A 16,216-nucleotide genomic window follows, 5' to 3' on the forward strand; every position below is an offset into this window, starting at 1 on the left:
GCTTTTAGAAATCCCAGAGTCAAGGAAGATATTTTTCAGGCTTTATGGGTTCCAATCTTCAGTACAGATGGCATGCCTGGAATCTCTCCTTTCCTTCTTCATAAATCGTTTAATTCTTTGGCTTCACAGGCTGCCCAAAAGTATGGTGACCATACTTTCAAACCCCAAACTGGAACACATGGTCTCAGAGAAGAATTGTGCCCTTTGTAGGAGTAAGAGAAAGTCCTGGAAAAGAAGCTTCTGCCCTATCTCAGGTTGCTCCTCTTTGACCCACTGCAATACATATTCTGGTCACCCCATTCTACTGAGACTGGACCCACCACACTGAGAAAGCCCCTCTTAGTTGCTAACTCCAATGGCCCATTATTTGTCTTTATTTTACTTGAATTGCCTGTGGCATTCTGTACCACCTGACCACTTCTTATTCATTGTTCTGTCCTCTTGCTTCCTGGACACATTACTCCTTTGGTTTTCCCACCTCCTCTCCCACTAGTTCTCTTCCTTTGCTTGTCTATTAAATAAATATATGGGAGTTCCCGTCGTGGCTCAGTGGTTAACGAATCCGACTAAGAACCATGAGGTTGCCGGTTCGATCCCTGGCCTTGCTCAGTGGGTTGGGGATCTGGTGTTGCCATGAGCTGTGGTGTAGGTCGCAGACGCAGCTTGGATCCCGCGTTGCTGTGGCTGTGGTGTAGGCCAAGCAGCTACAGCTCTGATTCAACCCCTAGCCTGGGAACCTCCATATGCCACGGGAGCGGCCCAAGAAATGGCAAAAAGACAAAATAAATAAATAAATAAAAATAAAATAAATAAATAAATAAATAAATAAATGAAGTTTCCCAGAGGCCTGTCCGTGGCCCTCTTCTCATTCTTTCTAGACCCTTGGATGATCCCAGCTTCCCTTCATGGCTGCAGTTAACTATCTAGTGCTGAAGATTTCCATTTCTCTGTGATGAGATCCACGTCACGCACACATCAAATGCTTCCCCCGAATGCCCAAAGGGACCTCAACTAAGACTGTCTAATAAGACACACATCACCTTTTCCGATATACTCACTCTTCCTTCTGTTTCTTTGTTTGACCAAAGCCAATCTCATTTAAGTGGTTGCTCAAGCAACCATTTGGGTGGCAGAGTCAGAGTTGGGATCACTTTTGACTAGTCTTCTTCCCTCAGTTCCACAATTTACACTTTCACTAGGACCTGTCCTTCCTTCCTCCTTTCCTTTCTTTTTCTTCCTTCCTTCTCTCTCTTTCTTCTTTTCGTTTTACAGCTGCACCTGCAGCAAATGGAAGTTCCCAAGCTAGGGGTCAAATTGGAGCTGCAGCTGCTGACCTACTCCACAGCCATAGCAATGCCTGTTCCAAGCCGTGTCTTGACCTACACCACAGCTCACAGCAACGCTGATCTTTAACCCCCACTGATCCAGGGAAGGTATTGAACACACATCCTCATGGATCCTAGTCAAGTTTGTTACCATGGAGCCACAACAGGAACTCCAATTTATTATTTCAAATATTCATTTAACCAGCATGCTTTTCTCCCATTTAACTGCTACTACTTTATGCAGGCCACCTTCAAATGCCTGGATTAGAGCTTTGGCCTCCCAGCTCATCTTCCCTCCTGAAATACTGACCTTCCCACTAGGTTTTCTGTACTCTTTCTTGGGTGCTTCTTCTAAAATGCAATTCTGGGAATTCCTGTTGCAGCTCAGTGGTAATGAACCCAACCAGTATCCATGAGGATGCAGGTTCAATCCCTGGCCTTGCTCAGTGGGTTATGGATCTGGGATTGCCATGAGCTGTGGTGTAGGTCACAGACATGGCTTGGATCCAGGGTTGCTGTGGCTGTGGCACAGGCTGGCTCTGAAGCTCTAATTAGACCCCTGAGCCTGGGAACTTCCATATGCCTTGGATGCGGCCCTAAAAAGATGAAAAAAATAAAAAAAGAAAGATCAAGCATAAACTTTCTTGTTTGTCACAGATGCTCTTCATTATCTAGCTCTCCCTACATTGCACCATGTTCCAGATAGGTCTTCCATTCTTCCTCCCTCTTCGCCCCTGCACACATCATGTTCTAGTGACACTAAACTACTTCCAATTTTTCAAAATATGCACGTCTTAACCTCTGAATGTTTGCCTAGTCTTCTCCCTCTTGCCTAGACTTCTCTTCCTAACCTTCTTTACTTACCTATGTCAATCATTGCTCTAAACTCATCTTTAAAAAAAAATTAAATTGAAGTATAGTTGATTTGAAATGCTATGTTAGTTTCTGGTATAGAGCAAAGTGATTCAGTTATACATATATATTTATATTTTTTTCAAATTCTTTTTCATTATAGTTTATTACGAGGTATAGAATATAGCTCCCAGTGCTCTACAGTAGGTCCTTGTTGTTTATTTATTTTATATACAGTAGTTTGTATCCGCTAATCCCAACCTCCTAATTTATACCCCCCCCTCCAACACCCTTCCCATTTGGTAACCTTTGGTGTTCTTCCCTTCTGCTCTTCACATGGTTAGAATCATTTTCATCCTTCAGATCTTAACTGTGCCTCCATAACTCAGGGCTTCCCTGACCACCTCACCTAAATGGGGTTTTCCTGATATTCTATCACTGCACTCTGTTAGTTTCTTCATACCAAGTTTGGTCACCACAGACTTATTTATGGGTCTCGTTACTTGTTAACTGCCTACGGCCTCCTCTGGACTTTAAGCTTCATGAAGGCAGACCATCATCAAAATTCAGCAAAGAACTTAGTACATAGTACCATTCAAGAGTATTCATCAAATGAATGAATGGCCTTTCCTCCACTGTATGATAATTGCCTCTTCCTTTTATCGATATCCATCTCTGGAATCTGAGTTCCTTCTGGGAAAGAGTCGCATCTTATTCATCCTACCAGATGCTCAACACAGTTACTGAAGTGTAGAATGAATCCCACATAGACCATGAGAGGTTGTTCTTATGTCTACATCTCATTGTAGCACAGGGCTGCCAAAGAATAGATCTTTGCAGTCAGGATCTTTGCAGGCTTGCCTGTGTATCTCACAGAAGAGGGAGAGAAGAGAGACAAGCATCTTGTGACAATCCCCTCTCCAATTCCACCCATGTGCCAAGAACTATGCTGGGTTAGAGCTAATCTGCAGAGAGGCAGATGATAAAAAATTGATTTCCTAAGTCAGCAGAGCTCTCAGGTTTCTTGAGAGAACCCCCATGCCCTGAACCCCCATGTCCTGGTATGTAGAATAGAAGCCAAAGAAAGGCTTCTGTCTACTGAGAAAACATATTCAGCTTCTGTTTACCTAGAAAACTTTTCTCATCCAAGAGCCATCAAGAATTTACTGATCATCCTGGCACTGTCTAGGGGATTAAAGGTATTAATATCATCACCCTGATTCTATGACTGTCCTAGCTCAGGGGAGCCTAAGCAAATACTCACTGGCAGACTGAAAGCCCCAGTTATCAGACTGAGGAACCAAGGTTGAAGAAGCCATAAAGGCTTAGGGAGCAATTTGAGAACACAACAGTAAAATGGACAGTGAGAACAATGTTTAAAGTCCCTATGACACTCAATTCCTCACACAAAATTAAATGAGATAATATAGAGAAAACCACCACTAAGCACAGGGCTAGGCACATTGAAAACGCTTGGTTCTTGGCCTTTCTTTCTCCTTTTCTTGCTCCAGGGGGATTCATAAAGATTTTAATGGGAAGCATTAGATATACCCTGAGATTGAGCATATGGTGGGGGGGGGTAAGAGGGGGAAACACTACATTTTAAAAAAGTGATCCTCAGTGGGATGATGGAAATCAAGGAAGCAAAAGAAGTTTCCGGAATAAGTCAGGTCAAGAAAAATTTATTTCCCTCAAAGGAATAACCAAAAAAACCCAGGGAAAGTGGGAGAAAAGAAAGATTGGGAGAGAGGATGTGAATTAGTGGAACTTCATGCTCGTACCCCTGAGGCCAGAAACAGAATCACAATGAGACATGATCACTGCAGCAGTGACTGCTGCAGAAGTAGCTCAGAATGGGCTGGGCTTCTCTGTCTACAGTCTTACTCCTCCACTAGACTATAAGCCTGCTGAGATCAGGGGCTACGTCTCCCACTGTCCCTCCCTTTCCACCAAAGGTCTGACTTGCTATCCACAGAGCAGCCATAGCAATACTTTTAAAAGGTAAATCTGATCGTGTCTTTCCCCGGCTTAAAAACTAAAATCCTGAATAAAGTCCAGTGGTCTTAGAGCTTTCTACAATGTCTGCATTTCTACATGACCTTGGCTAAATTTCAGCTCTCATGCGTTCCCCCATTCCCTCCCACATTGATCCAGCCATGGTGCCCTTTACAAAGTCCACTGAGCCTGCCAAACTGGCTGCTGCCTCCAGGCCTTGGGACTTGCTGTTCCTACAAAGGGATCTTCCCCATATAACCAAGGCTTTTTCCCTCTCTTCATACAGAGTCCTATCTGAGTGTCACCTCACCAAGGTTGGCTTCCCCACCAGAAACAGCTCCTATCCATCACCCTAACACCTCTCGTTCTCCTTACTCATCTCTATTTTTCTTTAGAATGCTTACCAGTAAATTCCTGGAGTGTGTGCTCTCTTTCAAACTCTGTCTCTGTTTCTACACACACATGTATATATGTGTTTATGTGTATGTTCAAGAGCATAGTTTCCATGAAAACAGGATTTTTTTTTCTTTCGGCTTTGTTAGCTGTTGTACCATAAATGCTCATACAACACTTATCAGAGAGAGGACCTTTTTAAAATTTTTTTTAAGATTTTTATTTTTTCTATTATAGTTGATTTACAATGTTCTGTCAATTTCTGCTATACAGCAAAGTGACCCACTCATATATATACATGTGTGTGTATATATATATATACATATGCATATGTGTGTGTGTATATACACACATTCTTTTTCCTCACATTATCCCTTCACGATGTTCCATGACAAGTGGCCAGATCTAGTCCCCTGTGTGCTGCAACCTTGAATTCAGCACTTGTGGATTATGCCAACATCTTCTCACTAAACTGACATCACCACAACCACATTCTGAAACACTGGTGAGGTTCTTTAAGAGAAGTAAGACAATAATGGGCAGTGTAGAGGAAAAGAACTGACGTTATGATCAATGTATGACAATCTCTGGCTAAGGAGTAAAATATCTGAACATTCAACCCCACAGAGAGAGGAGCTCTGGTTGCCATTTATAAGCATGGCTACATCTAGGTTATTGTTTACTTAGTTCATAAGTTCCAACACATTTCTGCTCAGGATGAAGCCTAGAAGGATTATGGTAAATCAAGAGTATAAAATACCGAAGCAGTTTATCAACATTTGTTTCTATAGTTTCAAACAGGATTTGCCGATGCTAAGCACTGCTGTTTTCAGACAGCCCCGAGTCATACCAAAAGAGGCATATGGTTTTTGATTCCAAGGGATTTGCTGTCCCTTCCAAAGAGCCAATTTCCCTTAATAACAACTATGCCTATTTCTCTCTAATACCTGAAGTGCAGTGGGTGCTATAGTCCGTTTATAGAGCCCATAAGATACAGACACATTTTCCTTTGCAAGACAATAGAAGAAGGGTGGAAGGGAAAAGAATAAGCATTGAATGCCTACTAAGTATATGAGCTGGAGATAAAATTTGAGACTTGTCTAAGTACAAAAAGAAATGAAGCTAAGAATGTAGATGGGATCATGGAAGAGACCACAAAGAGAGAAGAGGTCCGGGAGTTCCTGCCGTTGCTCAGCGGTTAATGAACCTGACTAGGATCCCTGAGGATATGGGTTCAATCCCTGATCTTGCTCAGTGGGTTAAGGATCTGGCATTGCTGTGGGCTGTGGTATAGGCTGCAGACGAGGCTCGGATCCCACATTGCTGTGGCTGTGGTGTAGGCTGGCAGCTATAGCTCCGATTTGACCCTAGCCTGGGAACCTCCATGTGCCGGGGGGAGTGCAAGCCCTAAAAAGCAAAAAAAAAAAAAAAAAAAAGTGAGAAGAGGTCCAAGAATGTAGCTGTGATGAACTTTGATGTTAGTGATTACGAAAAGGACCGTGAGCTTGAAAAGAACAAGAAGGAGTCAGAAATGCAGAAGGAAAACTGCACGAGGGTGACTATCCTCCTTAGGTGACCCATGCAGCTGAGAGCTCCAGGAAGGGGACTTGATGACGTGATGTGGTTGCTGAGGACCTTAACACCACATGTTTCAGGGGCCAGTGGTGACAGAATTCAAAGTGGAGTGGGCAAAGGAGGAAACTGACCAAGAGCACAGGCAATGCTTTGGAGAAACTTAACTCCAAGGAGAAGAAGAAATACAGGGAAGTATTTGAAAGAGGGGATGGCGTTAGCTGGCATGTGAATAGAAGTTGGATTTAAATCTAATCTGACTCTAAGACGACTGAATTCTATAAATTGCTGATTCTGGATCACCCCAGGCTGCTGTTTCTCGGAGTATGCATGCTAATCCATAAATCCTTTTATTCCCATTTTCAATAAAAAGTACTCACATGAGGTTCAGCTATAGAAGAAAGTTCTGGAAATTTTGAGCATCTCATAGTAAAGTCTAAATTATCTGTTACTTTTTTTGGGGGGTCTTTTTAGCCTACACCCACAGCATATGGAACCTTCCAGGCTAGGGGTTGAATTGGAGCTACAGCTGCTGGCCTACACCACAGCCACAGCAATGCCAGATCTAAGCTGTATCTGCGACCTACACCACAGCTCATGGCAACGCTGGATCCTTAACCCACTGAGTGAGGCCAGGGGCTGAACCTGCTTCCTCACGGCTGCTAGTTGGGTTCATTACTGCCGAGCCACAATGGGAACTCCTATCTGTTACGTTTGTGTTGAGATTTAAGATCTTCAGAGATTTGCACTGCTATGATCTACTTTCACCCTCCTGACACCAGGAAAATGGGCTCACCAGGGTGGTATGACTGTCATTTTGAGGGTGAGGTTACAAGTCACCGAGACATGTATGGCCGAATTAGTACAAGAAGCCAAGACCTTCCATTCCCTCTCCAGTGTTCTTGCTTCTCCATAAGAAGGTGAGCAGGTTATGGCGACTGACATCTGCTGCCTCACCCTAGAGCAATCACCTCCAAAGTGTCTCCTCTTTTATACTCATTAGTAGCAGTCGAAGTAGTCGTAGCAGTGATGGTTGTTGTCATTGTCACTACATAGTTCACAAAGCCTTTCCAAATATCCCACCTTATTAAACTCAAATTCTCAGAGGCATCCACGGCTGGTTCTCTCATTCCTCCTATTCCATGCTCTGACTAGGAAACTAAGGTTCACACCCGGATGCCTGTGGGGGCTGGGATTTGAACCCAGACCTCTGAACTCTAAGTCAGAACTCGTTTCTTTGGATTAGTGGTTTTTCAATGCTAGGTTTAAAGGACCTTCAAGAATCTGATAATAGCTATGGCCCCTCTCCCCAGAAATATATGCATAAGTACAGAATCAATAAAATGCTGCACACAAACAAGGACATCTCTGATGACCTGAGTTTAGGCGTCCCTGCTCTAGCTTATGTGGTCTCTGAGACAACTAAAGTGCTAGTTGACTGGATATACGGTGTGGTCCCTCCAGACAGTAACTAGAGACTCCTAGAAGGGGAAGCTTATGAAGCCTTTCTTATACTCTCCGTGGGGGTCAATCCCCCTCCTCTCACCCTGATGACACACTGGTTATATCCTAGCACATGGTGCACTTCCTTTGCTCTGGGAAGGTGTGCTTCCCCCGAGAACATCCATCCCCTGGTGGAGTGGAAATGTCCATACAAGTAACAACAACGACTTTGATCACTACCCCTACCATCTGCTACGTACACATTACAGCTCGACAACTGCCACCATGTACCAGACACTATTGAAATTCACTGAATTTTCTCAACAACCTTGTGAGGTGTTTACCATTATAATTTTCCCACACAGTGAAGTACGAAGACACAATGAGGTTAAGTACATTGCCCATTAGAGGTGAAGCTGAGACAGGCAGTTGGGCTCCAGAATCTATACCTTGGACTAGGCTGCCTTTTGCCAAGGACTTGCTACCTGGATGGGGTTTCTCTGATAATATTATAAAATATCTTGTTTTTGTTAAAAAGCCCAACAAGGAAGCATTATTATCACAAAAATCATTTATTCATTATTTTTTGAACTTTTTTACTTCAAAATAATTTTAGATTTACAGAGAAGATGCAAAAATAGTATGCAGACTTCCCTTATACTCCTCATCTAAGAAATCAAAATAAATATAATATTATTTCTACTCTACATACTTACTTAATTGTGACAATTTTCCCCACCAATGTCCTTTTTTTTTTTTCTGGCCAAGGATCTAACTGATAATCATACATTGTTTCTAGGTGTAGTAGGTCTTCAGGCTCCTCGAATCTGGGGCAGTTCTTAAAATTTCGTAACTTTTGAAGCAGATTGGCTAATAATTTTGTAGAATGTCCCTCAATTTGGGTTTGCACTATGTTTTCTCATGTCTACACTGAGGTTATGCACTTTTGGCAAAAGCATTACAAAAATGATGCTGTGTCCTTCTCAGTGCATCATAAAAAGAGGTACATCATGTTGATGTAACTTACCGCCAGAATTGTTAATTTTGATCACTTGGGTAAGGTATTGTCTGCCAGATTTCTTCACGGTGAAGTTAGCTATTTTTCCTTTTATATTACTAAGTATCTTGTGGTGAGATACTATCTGACCATGCAAAAACCAGGCTTCACACCATATTCTCACTCACTCATTTTAGAATCCATTGGTGATTCTCGCCTACAGCAATTATTACAGTTGTGTTTGCCTAATAATGGTTTTCTATTTCCATTACTTCCTCTACAGTTATAGATTTTAATTGAATTATCCTTACAGTGGACAGCAAGTTCTGTGCTTTCTTCAATTATTTACTTATAATAGTAGGGTACCATGGAGATATTTTATAAAAACCATCATTACTTTTTTCTGTTGGTCAAATGGTCCATGATTAGGCCACTGAGAGCCTGTTAAAGCTGGTGCCCATGTAATTCAACAATTCCTTTTCGAGTCTTCCCTTACATTCTGGCACCACAAAATGTGCATGTATTTTCCTTGCCCTAGTCCTGCAACTCACCATTTTTCCAACAAGTCCTGCTTACTTTTATTGAAGAATAAGGAGACCCAAACCGGGTGCTAGGCGTACACATTGCTACTAGGGTGTCACTGTTGAAGCCATCTCAGCAGAGAGAGCAAGGGGATAGATACAGCACATATATCATTAAGAACCACAAGTTGATTCTGATAACTCTGATTGATATCCATTACGATCGAGTTCATTCTAACCTTCCCCTTTTTCTACGCATGGGAAACCTGGCTCTTATTATCCACAATACATTTATTTATTTGCTCAAGTGTAGTATACACATAAAGGATCTTAAGAATAGCTAACCCATATCACAAAAAGACAGATTTAGTAATTAGAGTATAATACTTACGTAGTTATCTTTATCTTTAGCCACAGAGCATACTCTCAAAATATTCTTTCCCAAAGCAAATTAGTTTAGTTCTTTTTTCCCCCCAAACTCCCTTTAGTGTGATGGTGCCATTTATTATGAATACAAAAGGTTCATTTATTACTGTTTGTTTGGTGTTGTATTTCACCCCTACCACACACATCTCTTCTATCTCTGTATCTATCCATCTATCCATCCATCTACCTTTCTATTTATTTTCAGAGGGACATGAAGCAACCATGTTTCTAAGATTTATACAGAAATGTGTATTCAGAGAAGGGCCTGTTCCTGTTTCCCCACTATTTCCATCTCATTCCTACCTACATTCCCTCATTAGTTTCTGGTTTAACGTTCCTGTATTTCTTTGGTGGCATAAATAAGTAGATATGCATATATTTTCTTTTATCACCTTTTTACATGAAAGGGAGCATATGGTAAACACGACTTTATATTCCACTTTTTCCCTTAACAATGTATCCTGGCAATCACTCCTATCAGCTCCTATCCAGGTTCACAGATGAGGAGATTGACTTAAAGAGGCTGATGAACTTGCTCATGGTCACACACTTACTAAGGAGAAAAACTGGATCTGAACCCAAGATTTGACTCTCAAACCCATGTTCCTTCTTCTACATCAGAGCTTCTCAACCATGGTTGCTGGTATATTTGGGGGCAGGGGAGCTCTAGGTTCTTTGTGAGTTGTCTCAGGTTGTTTTGAAAATTGATATGCATATGTTCTGGATCATCCAGATGACTGCCTTATAAGCAAGTACTGCTAGGTATTCTCATGGCTCGGAGGGTCTGCCAATCACACAGCTGCCCACAGCGTATGTCCCCCGTGGGGTTGGGCATGAAAAGTTGTAGGGAAGAGAGAGAGCTGTTACCTGGCTGTGGCCTTGGCTTGTAGTTCAGGGAAGACGGCATGACCCTGCACCATGTGGTCTATCTGCAAAACAAGAGGGATGGGTGAATTTTACAGCTTCTCCAGTCTGTGTTTAAGTCAAAAGAAGATATATTAAAATGTCTTGTTTCTTTCAACTCTTTGTCTATAGAGGATCCAAGAATGTTAAAAGGCTAACTCAGCAAGAGGGGCTCCATGTTTTCAGAAATCTAGCCTTGCTGAACCAACTGCCAGCCTCTTGGGTTTATAAAACAAAGAAGTTGAAAGTGAAAAGCAGCAGAAAATGAAACTCCCAAGGCTGAACTGTTTGCAGCAGGTCATCTCAGGTCCAAGAATGAGGCTGGACAGAGGAGCGAGAAGGAGGGGTAACTCAAGATAAATGATAGGGGAGCTGGGTGTTAAAAGCACAGACCCTGTGTCGTATCATTCCCCCTCCTGGTACCCCAGGGTGATGTCGGACCTTGAATTACTGTGTCTTAGGAATGGAGAAGTTGAGTGAAAGAGACTAGGAGGAGGGAGTCCCAGTTTAAACAAACAAAACAAAATTAAAAAAAAAAAAAAAAAGAGTTTCCCCAGAGCTGTTAAGAGAACCTCCTCATACTGAGAAGTTATCGCAGGGAACACTGGGGATGGAGCTCTCCAAGGACAGAAATGTGAGTTCTGCGGAAAACCACCTTCACATTTGAAATTCCATGTCAGGGATTTATTCCTTAATCTACTTGGTGGCTTTAAACAAAATAATATGTACCAGGCATCAGGGAGAGAAATGTTGCCACACGCCATTACTCTGCGTGCTAAAACACACCCAACACCGGGCTTGAGTCCCTGAACCTAATCTGTGTATTTTCTCAATGTTTACAGTCTCCAAAACAACCATTCTGACCTACTTATTTTCATTCAAACTACGAACAGATCGGTTATTGCGGCCTCATGGAGACAGTTTCTCTGAGCAGGTCTCCTGAGAGTCGGGACTGTGTAAAAAGGAAGAGACTTTGTTCTGGAGCCTCCAAGGTTCCGTCTGGGTTCTGGCTCTGATACTGACTAGTTGTGTGATTTTGTACAAGTCACTGAACTGCTCTGAGCCTCAATAATCCCCTCTCCCCTATCCCAGTCTCCTTTTAAAATAGGATTTCTGGGACTTAAAGAGGGTCTACCATAATGCCAACAACAGTATAAGTGATGTCACCTAAAAAGTATTGACTCATTTACCAGATATACTAAACTAAGCATGTTACATACATCATCTTGTTTATTCCTGACAATACTCTGGTGAAGAAGATACTATTCTTCTTATTCATGAAGATGAGAAAACTAGGACTGAAAGAGAAAAGTAACTTCTTTTAAGGTCACATGGGAGTAAGTAACAGATCAGAGTCTCAAACTGAGGAAACTCTGTATCTGAAGTTCTTATTCTTTTTTTTTTTGCCTTTTGTCTTTTTAGGGCGGCACCCTCGGCATATGGAGGTTCCCAGGCTAGGGGTCCAATCAGAGCTGTAGCTGTTGGCCTTCGCCAGAGCCATAGCAACGAGGCATCCAAGCCTCGTCTGCAACCTACACCATAGCTCACAGCAATGCCGGATCCTTAACCCACTGATAGAGGCCAGGGATCGAACCCACAACCTCTTGGTTTCTAGTCGGATTCGTTAACCACTGAGCCACGACGGGAACTCCTGGTCCTTATTCTTAATTACTATGTCACACTGTCTACTGAGTTTCCAGGCATAGGTTATTGAATTCCACTGGTGTAGTGCTGCAGAAATATTTCAAAACAGTACCAAAGCAACTGGTCATTTCCATGGAAAGAACATCATGCAAGTTTTGAATATTTACTTCCTAAAGGTTCAGTGTGGGGTTACTCTAATCAGGCATAGTCAGGACCTTAAAGAGTTTGCAATCTAGTTGGAGCATCAAGATGAACCCACCAGCATCAATAAAAGATAATCAAACCATTACTTGATTTGATGCTGATTTCTGTGGAAAGCATTTTAGGAGTTCAGGGAAGAGAGATTTATTTTTTTTAATTTTTACAATTTTTTATTAAACTTTAGTTGATTTACAGTGTTATGCCAATTTCTGCATATAGTTCCCTGTGCTGTACAGCAGGACCTTGTTGCATATTCATTCTAATTGTAATAGTTTGCATCTACTAACCCCCACCTCCCCATGCATTCCGCTCCTTCTCCCGTCCCCCTTGGCAACCACAAGTGTGTCCTCTACATCAGTGAATCAGTTTCTGCTCTGTAGAGAGGCCCATTTGTGTCATATTTTATTTTTTCCTTTTTGTCTTTTAGGGCTCCATCCGCGGCATATGGAGGTTCCCAGGCTAGGGGTTGAATCAGAGCTGTAGCCACAGGCCTATGATACAGCCACAGCAACTCGGGATCTGAGCCACATCTGTGACCTACACCACAGCTTGAGGCAACGCTGGATCCTTAACCCACTGAGCAAGGCTAGGGATTGAACCCAAGTCTTCATGGAAACTAGTTGGGTTTGTTAAACACTGAGCCACAATGGGAACTCCCATTTGTGTCATATTTGAGATTCCACATATAAGTGAAATCATATGGTATTTGTCTTTCTTTTTCTGACTCCACTTAGTATGACAATCTCTAGTTGCATCCATGTGTCTGTAAATGGCATTATTTCTTTCTTCTTTATGGCTGAGTAGTATTCCATTGTATATATGTACCACATCTTCTTAATCCATTCATCTGTCAGTGCTGTCAATGGACATTTAGGTTCTTTCCATGTCTTGGCAATTGCGAATAGCATTGCTATGGACAGAGGTGAGCAGGTATCTTTTTGAATTGCAGTATTGTCCAGATGTATGGCCAGGAGTGGATTGCTGGGTCATGTGGTAGTTCTATACTTAGTTTTCTGAGGAACTTCCGTACTGTTCTCCACAGTGATTGTACCAATTTACATTCCCACCAACAGTGTAGGAGGGTCTCCTTTTCTCCACACCCTCTCTAGCATTTGTTATTGGTAGACTTATTAACAATGGCCATTCTGACTGGTGTGAGGTGGTACCTCATTGTAGGTTTGATTCGTATTTCAGAGAAGAGAGATTTAAATGAGCTTCCCAGAGGAACCTAGCCTGTGTCCCACATGCTCGAAAGCAGTTATTTGGTATTTACTGAATCCTTAGGGCACCGAGGATTGTGACTAGGCTCTGAGATAGAGTAGAAAATAAGAAATACATGTAATACACAGTAGCATAGTTTGGCAATTATTATACAGTTGTGGGGCCTGAGAGGCCAAGAATAGGCAGTTTGGAGAAGTAAAGGGCTGGAGGCAAGGGAGGCCAGAAAGGAGGCCATGACGCGTAAAGATTTGAAGATGGACAGACAGACCTGAGTACAGACAGTGGGGATACTGGTCCATCCCTGAGCCTGGCATATTGTAGATGCTCAATAACATCCGCTGGATAAATGTAGGATATACGAACCACAGTGGAGGCATACTTCTTGGGAGCACTTACCACACTTCTCATTTGTCCCTATTTGTGTGGGGTTCACACTGGTTAGGCAGTAACTGTGCTAAATTAATGAATAAATCAAGTGGTGAAAATATGGATGAATGAGGAGGTTGTGGACAGACAGCAGTTCTGAAAAGTATGGTAAGTGATTACAGTTTTACTGAACTGTAGGCCCTAGGAAATTATTCTGATTTGAGAAGCAAAGAAAATTCACCCAGTAGGGTATGCACAGCAGGGAGATGACTGGGCACAGGGAGGGGAGGAAAAACAGACAAGGTGCAGAGGCTAATGTTGGGACTATGAGGCCTGAATACCCCAGTCCTTGCTTGATCACAGCATTTATCAAGTGCTTCCATAATCATTAGTTTCTATGCCTGACTCTAAACCTTACACTCTGAGCTCTTTTAAATCCAAAGCCTCATTATTTCCCACGCCTTGGTGTCTACAACAATGGTTGGCCTCTCAAACGAATGAAAGAGACACATTTTGAGGAAAATAAAACACATTTAGTGAATGAGTAGTTCCAGAATATAAGAAAATCGGAGTCAAAGATGTCTTTGAATTTTGGGGTCTTAGAAAAGGAAATGTGGTCACACTAATCATGTCTTTTTATTTTCTGTATTTATGATGCTTTGGTACTCAGGGCCCTATTGACCCTGGTGAGACTGTCCCTTCCAGGGCTAGCCATTTCCTAGAGATATGAAAGAACTCAACTGGCCTGGGTGCATACCTTTCATGTGCAGACTAACTAATCCAGAGCCCAGCTCCTCATCACTTCCTCCATAGGCCACTATTTCCCTGCTCTAACCTCCCCAGAGCCAGGGACCAGTCAAGGAGGGACAACCCTGGTGCTTCCCATCTGGCCCTCCATGGAGTGGCCAGCCCCTTCTTCTTGAGAACCAGCAGTAACAAACTATCCTTTCAATGGCAGTCATCTCTTATCTGCTGGCCTCATCACACCTGAATAATAATAAAATATACATTTTAAAACAGTACCTAGGGACTTCCTACCGTGGCTCAGTGGTAACAAATCTGACTAGTATCCATGAGGATCCAGTTCAATCCCTGGCATTGCTCAGTGGGTTAAGGATTCAGCATTGCCATGAGCTGTGGTATAGGTCGCAGATGTGGCTTGGATCCCACGTTGCTGAGCCTGTGGTGTAAGCCAGCAGCTACAGCTCCAAGTCGACCCCTAGTCTGGGAACTTCCATATGCCCTGGGTGTTGCCCTAAACAAACAAACAAATAAATAAAACAGTAGCTAAAACATGGGCTTTGAAAACAGACTTAGGTTCAAACTCATGGTGATACTGAAGTTCTCTGCTACCTAAGAAAATGTACTTGACCTCTTAGAACCTCTTCTCTACAACTCTAAAATGGGGATAATAATATTTGCTTTTAGGGAGGGATGTGTTGAAATGCCTGATATATAGGTGGTTTTCAGTTCACCACACTTTATCACTAAAGAGAAGGGGGGAGTTCCCACTGTGGTGCAGCAGAGTAAGGATCCACAGTGCCTCTACAGCAGCTCGGGTTGCAGCTGTGGTTACAGTTCAATACCTGGCCAAGGAACTTCCATATGCCAGCAGTGCAGCAGCCACCCAAAAATTTAAAAAGTAAGAGAATAGGACACCACCGAAATGGGAGAAATGGTTGGAAGAACAGGATCTTAAAAGGTTAGCTGCACGTTTTGTTTTTCCACAGCATCTGATGGTAAAGACCCACCCGGATTAGCAAAGAAGGAGCCAGTTTGTGAAATAACTGAGCACTCACTTCGAAAGCCTGGAATGCCTGTTCCAAAGGTTAACCTTTCTGCTTCAGTTCTGTTCTCTAATGCATTTAGCTCGGTATAGAAGATCACAGTGTCCCCTTTAGTGGTTATTGGTTTCCCAGTGAAATAGCCAGTTTTACCACAATAACTATATTTGCCAAGCAGCTGCCTTCGAAATACACAGCCAGTGCTATCCTAACTCTATGACTGTTTTCTTGTTTCCTCCATCTTCTAGCAGCTCTGAAAGCTGACAGCTGTACACGTAGGCAGGAAAGGCTACAAACTGGATGGGTAGGAAGCTTAAGTTGGGTGGAGCCAGATCTTCCTCAGGATGGAGGTCAGGTCAGGATCAAGAGGAAAAGGCCATTTTACAGTATACAACTATAATTGCTTTGCTTTTTTCTTTCTTTCTTTTTTTTTTTTTGGCGTTCCCTTATAAAGGTGGCCTCTGCATTTGGAACATGGGAAAAATGCAATGCAGTATATAATACAGAGATCATATACAGGTAGTATGAGGTGGCATTTGGCCCACAGGTACATTTTATTTATTTTATCCAAAT

General features: G+C 42.4%; 1 protein-coding gene across 12 annotated transcripts in view; it reads right to left on the reverse strand.

The window, feature by feature from the left end:
- The window catches only part of FGGY (FGGY carbohydrate kinase domain containing), a 456,020-nt gene that overhangs the window by 124,529 nt on the left and 315,275 nt on the right, over positions 1-16,216 (reverse strand). For all 12 annotated transcript variants that reach the window (XM_047788880.1, XM_047788885.1, XM_047788882.1 and 9 more), the window contains one exon: positions 10,392-10,453. In XM_047788880.1, the coding sequence (XP_047644836.1) occupies positions 10,392-10,453 (62 nt within the window). The remainder of the gene's footprint in view (positions 1-10,391; positions 10,454-16,216) is intronic.

The sequence above is a fragment of the Phacochoerus africanus genome, chromosome 8 (genome assembly GCF_016906955.1).
Source record: "Phacochoerus africanus isolate WHEZ1 chromosome 8, ROS_Pafr_v1, whole genome shotgun sequence".
In the NCBI taxonomy this organism is placed as follows: domain Eukaryota; kingdom Metazoa; phylum Chordata; class Mammalia; order Artiodactyla; family Suidae; genus Phacochoerus; species Phacochoerus africanus.